The sequence below is a fragment of the Ptychodera flava genome, chromosome 18 (genome assembly GCF_041260155.1).
Source record: "Ptychodera flava strain L36383 chromosome 18, AS_Pfla_20210202, whole genome shotgun sequence".
Taxonomy (NCBI): Eukaryota; Metazoa; Hemichordata; class Enteropneusta; family Ptychoderidae; genus Ptychodera; species Ptychodera flava.
In genome coordinates, this window is record NC_091945.1 from 14,458,324 (window position 1) to 14,469,308 (window position 10,985).

General features: G+C 39.9%; 1 protein-coding gene across 1 annotated transcript; it reads left to right on the forward strand.

The window, feature by feature from the left end:
• Nucleotides 1-6,657: 6,657 nt before the first annotated feature.
• Nucleotides 6,658-8,865, forward strand: LOC139116932 (fibulin-7-like). The gene is made up of 3 exons (XM_070679667.1): nt 6,658-6,825; nt 7,937-8,110; nt 8,732-8,865. Exons 2-3 carry the CDS (start codon nt 7,972-7,974, stop codon nt 8,863-8,865), a joined length of 273 nt encoding a protein of 90 aa, XP_070535768.1. The 5' UTR covers nt 6,658-6,825; nt 7,937-7,971.
• The last annotated feature ends 2,120 nt before the right edge of the window (nt 8,866-10,985 follow it).

A 10,985-nucleotide genomic window follows, 5' to 3' on the forward strand; every position in this document is an offset into this window, starting at 1 on the left:
AGAATTGTCGAAAGTTTCATTGAGGAAAGTTTGAGCAAAAGTTTAAGTCTTTCACTTTCGAGGCGCATGCTACCTCAAAGGCAAACTTTCTGAACGTTGGGTCATCTAACGTGTCTCAGCTTTGAGTATCAAACTTACAGCCATTCTCTCTGTTTACTCCTGTCCATTTCAACATCATGATAACAAAGTAAAATGATAGAACCTGTTGCGACACCCTGTCAACTACATACCGTCATCTTATAAGACTGATATTTCATATATCCATGCCATTCAAAATACGGGGATACAGTAAGTTGTTTGTCGAAGCAGGATGTGTCGTATACATTTACTTTGTACGTGTGTATGCTCCCTGCCATGTATTATTTCGTATTACTGGACTGGAATATATAGGAAGAGCATTACAATGCCTGTAGGCTAATTAGAAATTGCAATTTGCTGTCGGCAGTAAGTTGACATATTCAGTCGTCTGTAGCCGTTGGAACATTCTTGCCGTTGCAGCGAGTTCACCCGGAGAGTTTGTATCAAAACGCACGTTGATGATTCCAAATAGCTTTGGGGACAGGCGGGTCCTTTTCCCACGAATGTTCAGTCACTGATACAAGAATATATCGCTCCATTTGAACGTTGGGTCAGTGCGTCGAATAAAACATACACACACCCTGTAACTTGTGCCAAGATCCGACAATTTATCTTGTGTGTCCATTTATAGTGATGTTTTCCCCAGAAACACTGTCACAGACAACCCTGTCAAATGCTCAATAGCCTTGCGTGTCACCCAAAGTCTCCCATGGAGAGTGTGCGAATCAAATTCCTGAAAAGAAATGCAGTGTGTGCACAGTTGTGACCTGATAGCTTGACCCTAAACTGTTGTTTTGGATTCAAGTGTGAATGCGCCCCGGGGACAATTATTCGGACTCTCAAATTTTATCCATTCTTTTCTGTGGGTGCTCATTTCAAAACGTTTACAGTAAGAAAACTTTTAAGCGTTTTCTTTTTTGGAAAGTGTAATTTTTTTTTCTCAAAGAGGTAACACAAAGATGACGTTCATTTTACGTTTCAAATATCATATCGGTAAATGTCAACTGGTACGTAACAGTAACCCCTGATATTTCTTGATTTGTGAAGACAATATATGAAAGTTTCATTTAGGACAGTGTCAACAAAATTTCTTCCACTTTCGATGCGCATACTGTCTTAAGGTAGAACGCGCCACGGGGACAGAAATTCGGGCTGTCAAGTTTTAGCAATTCACTTCTGATCCACCACTTGTGGGGGGCTCATTTTAAAGCTCTTGATGAAAGAACAGTTTTCACCGTCTTAGTTTTTCGCAAATCGAAAATTTTATTTCCCCCCATAGAGTTAACACAGGGATGGCGGCCATTTTGAATTTCAAATATTGAGAAATCTCATATAATTTGTCTCTCTGTACAAAATTTTGCATGGTGACCCCTCATTTCTATTCTTGCTTTGGTAAGAGAATGGTCAAAAGTATCATTGACGAAAGTTTGAGCAAAATTTTAAGTCTTTCACTTTCGAGGCGCAAATCACCTTAAAAGAAGCTGTCATCACAAAACACCTCAGCAACGTCGTTTATACTTTCAAAACAAGTTTAGCTGTCGAAAACATACTCAATTTCAGGAATGAATTAAAAACACATAATTTTGAACCCAAAATTATTGATAATTTATAATCAAGCCTTACTCTCGCAAGCCATGGGCGTTATGCAAAATAGGCTGTACTCGTAGTAATATATACTTCATCATTAAGCAATTTATTTTTTGTCAGTGTTTATGATCGATGAGCATTTTTAATCATGGTAATGTCTCTCTTTAGTTGTGAAATATGAAAATCAAATTTTTACGACTGCAAGACAAAAACAGGGTAAATTTATAAATATCTCATTAGGTAACTTACTAGTTTCATAGACATGGGTCAATTTCAGAAAGTGAAAACATAAGCGATACACTCACAAATAATCCAAAACCTCGTGTGTTTTCCTCCGTACAACCATTCTTCGTACAACCCTTGGATGTATTTTTGACGGTATTTTAAGATGTCAAAAGGAGAAAGCATTTGAGAATATTCATATTGAGATAGGCCATAGCATGCTATTTTGAAGTTACTTTCACACTAGTAATAAATTAAACTTTCACTCATGCAGTAAACACTCTGAGCTTACGCCATTGTCGAAAGATACCCTTTCTATCAAAAGCCATTCACTGCATCGGCTTTAAATGTCATTTTACATTAAAATGTCACTGATGGTTACAAAGTCACGAGAAAACAATGATAAATTCAGTGCCTTTCTGTCATTCTGTCAGGATCCCTCGGGGTCAAGCTAGACTCTCCACGCTTGCTCTACGATATTCTGTTCTTGCCCGATGCCGGAATAAATTTAATAGGTTGGGGGAGACGGGTCAATGGTTTTGCTGTATGTTTCCTGTGCCAATACAGAGTACATTCACAACAGTGTTTTGGGTAAGACTAGCGACGATTCGATGTTGACCGTTTAGCGGGCACTCGGACCTGCAAAGGATGCTGGTCGCAAGGATCTTTACCTGATGATGATGCCTATAATTTCTTAGAAAGTCTTTATTTCGTCTTTATCAACTGTTTTGGTTTGTCAATAACGGTCGATTGACCAGATTCTAAACTGGTATTAAGATCCCTATGTGCAGTCGCAGTTTGAGTAAATAGTAAAACACAACCCCGCATTCATAGCATTATGGAATTTGATAGGTGGGACAAGAACTAAAACCCAGAAAACTGTAAACGTCTTTATAGTCACTTACAAGCGGTTCGCTTCCAAATTATACGGCCGCGCTCCGACGACCACGGGTATGCCAGCAGGTTGTTTCCACAGGATTAATCACGGAACCTTTGAAAGAATTGTACCGAGCCACACCCGTTTGAAATATAGTGTTTCGCCCTGTCACAGGTCAATGGTCAGACCTCGACTGACACACAACCACCTGAAATACAAGTCTCTGTAGCTTTCGAATGAATAGTCTTTACAAAGAATTGTGAAGCAAGAAATTTATCAAGCACATCGGCAGTGCAATGGCCCACATCTTTCCTTGAGGCAACGAATGCTCATAAAGGAAATCAAAAGCAATACATGACAATGCATATTCTTTTACATTTACATGTAAAAAAACGTTAAGTCGTCATTGGTGTCTCAAAAATTTCCTTCTTCATACCTGATAGAAGCAGGCTGTCCTGTATGTGTAATGCCAAAGTAACGTTGCCAATAACGCTCGAATTTTCATTGACCTAATTATGAAGAAAATGAATCGATCGATCGATCAATCAATCAATCGATTACGCGATTAAATATTCCATTTTTCATGATAGGACACGACAAATCCAATGCCGGGACATACTGTGTTTGGATGCAACCTTTTCATGATCATTTGGGACACGCTTGAAGCGCAGTCAATTGATGTATACGTATCTCTGGCTCTTTCACCAGTGTTTATTTCCTATTATAGTGCGTCTCACCTAGGTACCGCAACTCAGCGTATGAGACGTACACATTTCACGTACAAGACAAACGATTAGCTTGGGTATCGTGACACATTTCAAAGCTACCAACTCAATGATTAATGACAGTAAACCTGCATGGAGCAACCCCTCTGTCTAGACTGAGAGATACACCTGATCTACAATGTAACTGTTTTTACAATTTCAGCTAAGAGTTGAAGAGCTGAAGATTTTCTCAACAGAAACGTCTGCTCTCGAGATAAAACTTTAATACGAAATGAATGAAATAAACTTCGTTTCTTGCGTTGACAACTGACATTTGAGGTTCATGTCGGATCTCGAAGTCGACATGATCGTGTTCGGGCCCTGCGAATTTCATTTCTTTCAAGGTTAAAGTTTCAGCTCTTCAACTCTTTGCTGAAATTGTAAAAACAGTTACATTGTAGATCAAGTGTATCTCTCAGTCTAGACAGTGCGGCTGTCCCATGCTGGTTTACTGTAATTAATCAGGATTCGGTGACTTTGAAATGTGTCGTGATACCCGTCCCATACCCTGAATTGCGGTACCTAGGTGAGACACACTGTATGGAGGTCTGAATGAGTAAAATTAGGAAAAAATTACATTTCTTACATATTTACATCGCTTATTATTAAACCGGCAAGACAAAAAGACATGTCTCTGGGGAGAACGCGCTTGACTTCTTGCAGTTGTTGGTTTTACGGGGCTTTGCCTACTCCAAATATTGGACTACAGTTGAGAGCTTGGTTTTTGCAAAAATAAAAGTGGCCCAAGGAATTTTTAAGAACGTGATTTGCATGCATGATAATAAATGGCAATGCGCTAAACTGTAAGATAATTTGTCAACAAGTTGTCGGTCAAGCTTTTGAAACAGTGCATTTCTCTTGTCCGATGATAACGTGCAGTTGTTCACGTGTAGATCAGTTATACGTCGCAGAATGCCAGCCTGTGTCCTGTTGTAATAAACAGCGCCCCTATGAGGTGAGAGATAAAAACGGTTTGAGTACCACCAGTGCGAAGTGAGGCCACCCTGCCGGTTGGTTGTTCAGATACGTACATGTCACAATGGACAATCTAGTAAGAGAAAAAATCAAACTGATCGTACAGTGACATGTTGTTTGGGGCATGAATAGATTCAGCGAAGGAGAGTATGATCAATGAATCGTTGATAAATTCATATGAATTTCGAAAATACTACTTGAACATTTGAAATTATTTAAAGCTTGCTGATCATGTGTGTATTTTGGTATGTTGAAGTCCGTTCTAACACAGACAAATAGAAACAGACTGGCAACGGGTATTGTTCAAGGCGTGAAGCGGTTACCTAAGTCATCCATGTTCGCCTCGACTCAGATAGCTCTCCCCTCGCTTTTCCGAAGACTCCCGACCCTTCGGTAGTTTCCGGATTTTCGCCAATTTTTAAGCGAAAGTATGTTCGGCAAAGTTTGTGTTATTGTTGTCATGTGTGCTGAGTGGAATCGGCGTGCTCGCGAAAACAGGAAAGTTTTGAGCTTCGGGAAAGTGAGTTTTACCATTTTAAAAATTCCTCTCACATTTTTATGAATATATAATGAGTGTGTTTCAACCAAATTTGAAAATCTTCTATCGATACTGTCTGGTTTTACTCAATGGTTTACGGTCAGTCATATCGTCTATTAAAAGTTGGTCATTGAAGGACATGTTTATGAAACTGCGGGCGTGTTGTTTTGATTGTCGTGAAGCAGTATGGTTGCTACGCGACTGGCAGCACGATGCCATCTCGTCGTACTTTTTGCATAATGTCGTACAATTATCAACCACGAACAAAGGTCTCCAAAAAAATCTAACACCTGTGAAGCTCATTTTAATATGAAAAGGCCATAGTCTACCGAGACGACATGGAACAAAAGCCATGCCGCGTTGCTAGTCTGTTTCTTCTATTTGTCTGTGGTTCTAAACTTTTCGAATCGTACAAATCAAAATATCGCTATTCCCGAACGAATTTCAACTCTGTCTTTCCAACGAAATGAAAGTTTATCCGTTCTTGTTCGAACAAAGTTGGAAAAGCAAAATACTAGGCCACAATATTGAGAAATCGTTACAAAAATTTATTGCAATAAAGCATTCGTGAGACCATATGTCCTCAAGAAATTTCTTGGAGATTAGCATTTTTATGGCATCAGCTGGCGGAGTGTATTTTCTCATAGCCGAGAAAGAAAATGTCACCAACTTGCTCATTGGTAAAACAACTTGTGAGTTAGCAGGGAATATGATTATTAATGTATTTCTCGATGGACAAGGCAAAAGCGTGTCGGGCAAAGTGAAGGCAGCGGGAAGGTACTAGTTAAGAAGGATAGGGAAGAGTTATTCGCAGGGAGCACACAAGTGGGAATGTTTCCTTGTGGGAAGTGGGAAATTTGTTGATGTTATTAAAGGGAGAATTTGAAAAATGACCAGCGTTAATACGTTGGGGTGGAATACAAACATGCAAAACAGCCTTGGCTACACTTTCTTATAATCGGCTGATCGAAGGCTGCTTGTTTTTTTGCAACACTGGAGATATGTAGTTATGTTTCATTTTTTATCAGAGGTACTTGTCAAGTTTGAGCTTATGCTCTTTAAAAGAAGCAAGTACAGGGTGAAAACATGGTATCGGTTGTTTTATACCCGATTTGAAACTTTACTTTTTTCTGATGATTCGATGTTGATACATTTTTTACGCTTCTGCAGAGTTAAGAGGGAAGCATTGGTCATACGTGTCTATGATGGGTCCCTAGATCACTGAAGAATTTTTGCCCTTTTTTCAGAATGTTCACCACCCACGAGACTTGTTGCTCTTGGAAGGCCTCCCTTGCTAGTCCCGGATATGACATCATACCCTGATGGTACGACCGTTACATTTGATTGTAGCAACACGGATGACGAACCTGCCGGGCCATCGAGTGTAGCTTGTAGCGATGGCACATGGGATCCTCCTACTATACCGAATTGCTTCAGTAAGTGCTTTGTTTGTAGATTTTGATTATTAAAAAGAAAAACAAGCATCACTTACCAATTTTGCCAGCATCGTCGATCTCTTGCAGACAATAGCAACTGAGTATAAATAATATCAGTGCACCGACTTTATTTTTCTTTTCTCAATACCCCGCATTACTGCTTTATTTTATCAGAAAAATGTGAAGATCCTGGTGACCCGATAAATGGACATAAAGTTGGTACTCCGACCTTTGACCCATATACGTCAGTCACCTTTGCCTGTGACGGCGACACTGATACTCTGGTCGGGGCTGACACATTGACTTGCGATGATGGCGTTTGGGATAACGATATACCGACATGCCTCGGTAAGTATTATGTCTGCAGAGCAGTTACAGGGACGTTATTGTAGTATACTATTGTTACAGGGCGGGAAATTATGAGACTGGTCATGTTTGTGATGTAGCGTATCTAACGTAACATTTTGATATTATACAACATCAGCCTAGTGGCTTCATTGCATCGTCTACATTTCCAGGGGCAGCAAACTATGCAATTCGGGGAAAATTGTTTTCTTGTTGATTTGAATGTACCTTTTTTGGTATCAAACGGTGCGAAAGGGTGAGCATATTTGACTATCAATGATTGGGAATTTTATTCTCTCGCTCAGCGGATAACTCGTCAAATTTACAGCCACCCAGCTGTGGCATGTCGTGCCAAACGCAGCACTTTCCAGCATTGATTCTTACCAAAGACGAACCTACAGAAGAATATTTCACACCTGAAGGGGTCCTTTACATGCACTATCAAAGCTGGCGACCCCTCCTAGAGCCTCAGTTACTGCCTCTGTAGACAAAGAACACAACTTTCTCTGCTCAAATGACTAAGCCCATTCACAATTTTATCCCAAATGAAATGAAATGCCAAGTGTCGGGAGGAGGATGGAAATACTCGGGGAACGACTAAGGGCGATTATTTGTGCTGCACCCGGATTTGTGCACCCAAACAGGCCCCAAAGAAAACATACCATCCTGCGCAGAGGACATATGGTCTTTTCGGAAGCTCTGTAAAAAAACCATGGGACTTGCATCGTACTGCTTATAGGATACCAGATCAGAATAAAGCCCATGAGGCTGAAACTGCTCTAACCCCAAATTGAATAGGCTGTTACTTTGGCAAAGTTTAGAGACTCGTCTGATATTGATGAATCAACAAACGTGAAAGTATTAACAGTCCACATAGAAATAGTGGCTGGAGAAACTGACACATCAGACTGAAATAGAAGCAAAATGAACAAACGATTCTGCTGCCCTCATTTACATTTAGGTCACTAAATGCTCTGACAGACCAAAGGAGCGCTTCCTTTTCCCTGTCATCCACCAAATTAATTAATCTACGGATAACTAAAGGCTGGGGTGGTTGAGAAGGCTACAGAGATGATTTATTTGAAGGTAACTTCCTTTCTTTGTTGATTATCAGGTGGTTGTGATGATCCCGGTAGCCCTGACAATGGCATGCAGAATAGGACGAGTACGTCTTTCTCTAACAATGGAGTGATTGGATTCAGTTGTAACACAGGATATCAGCTAATTGGTACCGACACCCTATATTGTAATAACGGGAACTGGAGTGGTCCAATACCACAATGTAATGGTAAGATGAAAGCTTATAACTTCGATATCCAAGATGATGTCTTTAAATTTGTAAAAATATTAAAAGACCATTCGATTTTCTTCAATAATAACTTGTAACGTTGGAAACTGCGATGCTAAAACATTAAAAGGCAAGACTTTGTGTTTGTCCACAAAGGGATATCGATGATTTTAGTGATGTTATAGGCCTTTTGGCGAGTTACCTTCATTCACGTGGTTCTCAAACCATTTTCCCGTTGGTGATAAAATATTTAAGCTATTTACTGATACCCATGCGCTACTGTCGTATGATAAGAAATTTTCCTCGACCACATTCTCGCCGCCATTGGAATCCCACGATGCCTGTGAGTGCGCCATCACACGTTACTTTCTCAACCGTAATAACCGTAATTGTCACTTTGCAATCGCTAAAGTTATGTTCGATGTTGTTTCTATCCCTCAATAGAGTTTATTTGCTTCAAGCAAAAGGATTTCAATGTCGTGATGGTGGGGAAGTTTACATGTCGTAAAATATAAATGCAAAATTAAATCCCGCGCGAGGTTTCAGTTTCTTTCGCCGACAAAATACGAGGGACCATTTATAGTGTATCTTTTTCTCTCTTGCTTCTGTTGCAAACTACAGATATTGATGAATGCAGTTCGACGCCTTGTAAAAATGGAGGCCAGTGCGTCGACCAGGAGAACATGTACATGTGTCAATGTCTAGAAGGCTACGAGGGAGTCAACTGCGAAAATGGTATGAATTCTTATTTGTAGTGACGTCATTCAGCTATTCAGGGTCAATGAAATTCTGACAGATATTTCTTCGTAAGTGCGGACAGTTTGTACAGGTCATTTCTCAAGACTTCATAAAAACCACAAAAAATTGTCGCAATAGTGATACCACCAATACCCCTGTGTGTAAAGACAAACCTCCATGTAGCAGAGAATGATGCAAACTAATACTGAGCAATGAATGATGTTAGGGATCACAGGGACGCCAAGTTTCAGAAGTACAACTGCCTGCATAAGTTCGTGTTTAGGACTGGAACTTGCTGAACTTATAGAAATGCCAGAGAGGGTACATCTACATCATTTTTCAAAACTTTCATTTCAAGCTTCACAAAGGGAAATGTTCTTAAAAGGAAAAGAGTACAGAGCGATTACTAAAAGAGTAATGTCAATAATTTCACGATGCAAAAATTGCAGATAATGCTAAACAGTATGTTGACGTGATGTTGGAAGCGATCAGCTGTTGGCCCAAGTAATGCAACGCGCAAAAGAAGGAATATCTATATATCTAAATGCTGTGACAAACGTGGTGTGAAATTTTGTTTTTCAATAAAGATTGATGTCCTCGTTATATCGCTATGTTGTTAAGACCGTCTGGGGGAAAACGAGGATCAACCTGACGGGTGACCTCTTGACTTTCACCACAGGTGGCGCTGTATGGATAACGTGTGCAGTCACACAATTACTTACTTTGTATCTCCCTACACTTTTCAGAGACGAACGAATGTGCAAGTGAGCCGTGCCAAAACAATGCTACGTGTACAGATATTTTCAATGGATTTGTTTGCGAATGTAACAGTGGTTGGCAGGGTGACCTCTGTGACGTCGGTATGTCTTAACATTCTTAGCAGAATCTCATGTTTACTTATGTCAAAAATTCAATAAACATAAACTGACAACTGATAGATGAAGTCACAAAAGCAATAGAGGCGACTCTGTCATTAGCTAGCATAATGGATGCTTTCATTAGCTTAATCAGACTTGCTAATTTTAACTGATACCGACTGCATCACCGTGATTTATAATGCATTTGGCTCTATGCTTACAATGTGCAATAAAAACACGTGCTTTACACAGGAGGAGCACTCAATATCCGTTCGAATGAAACGCACACGTGTTTTAAAACTGTTAGAGACGTCTTGTATAGAGGGATATGAACTGACCTTCTTTGAAATATCAATCAAAAGTAATAAGAACTTGTCAATGTATACACAAAATAGTTTACAACCATCAATTTAATATATCAACATATCGTGAATAAGATTTGCTTAACCATCCAAAAGTCTACGAATTCAAAACATAAATTTTCCCTCTGTTTTCTACTATTTAAGATATAAATGAATGCTCTTCCAATCCTTGCGAAAATGACGGTGTCTGTGTGGACAGTATCAACGGTTACATGTGTAATTGCTCTACGGGATACAGCGGCGAACGCTGCGAGATAGAACCCTCGACACCATTTCCAACTGAAGTTCCGACTGCAGACAATGCAACTCAGTCTATGAACGAGTCCACAAGTGCAACACCAATCCTGTCCGATAAAACAACTATGGTAGTGGTGACAACACAAGACTTGACAACTTTACGTTCACAACAGTCAACGTCAATGCAGCATACATCATATCAACCAACATCGATACAATCATCATCACCACAACAAACATCGATACAATCATCACATGACACAAAGATGATGCAACCATCATCACAGACGACATCGTTTCAACCATTACTGCCACCAATAACAACATCTATGCAACTATCATCACAAGAAACGGCAATACAACAATCACCCCAACCAATGTCCACCAAACCTTCACCACGTCCAACATCGCTCAAACCATCACCAGAAATAACAGCGGTACAATCAACGTCCGAAGTGTCTTCCATGCGACAATCACAAGAAATAACATCCTTAAAACAATCACCACAAATAACATCGATGCAACCTACAAAAGTACTGTCTTCGATGCAAGCGTCACCACAACAAAGATCGATACTACCGACAATTCAATCGACATTGCTTCAACTATCACCACAAGTGACAGTCGTGCAACCCACAACAATAATGTCTTTGGGGGAACGGTCATTATATCAATCGTCGA

Bases quoted from the DNA above. Each gene is read 5' to 3' on its own strand.
- LOC139116932 (XM_070679667.1), top strand. From the start codon at position 7,972: ATGCAGAATAGGACGAGTACGTCTTTCTCTAACAATGGAGTGATTGGA. The intron at 8,111-8,731 runs GTAAGATGAAAG...TGCAAACTACAG, and splicing joins TCCAATACCACAATGTAATG to ATATTGATGAATGCAGTTCG.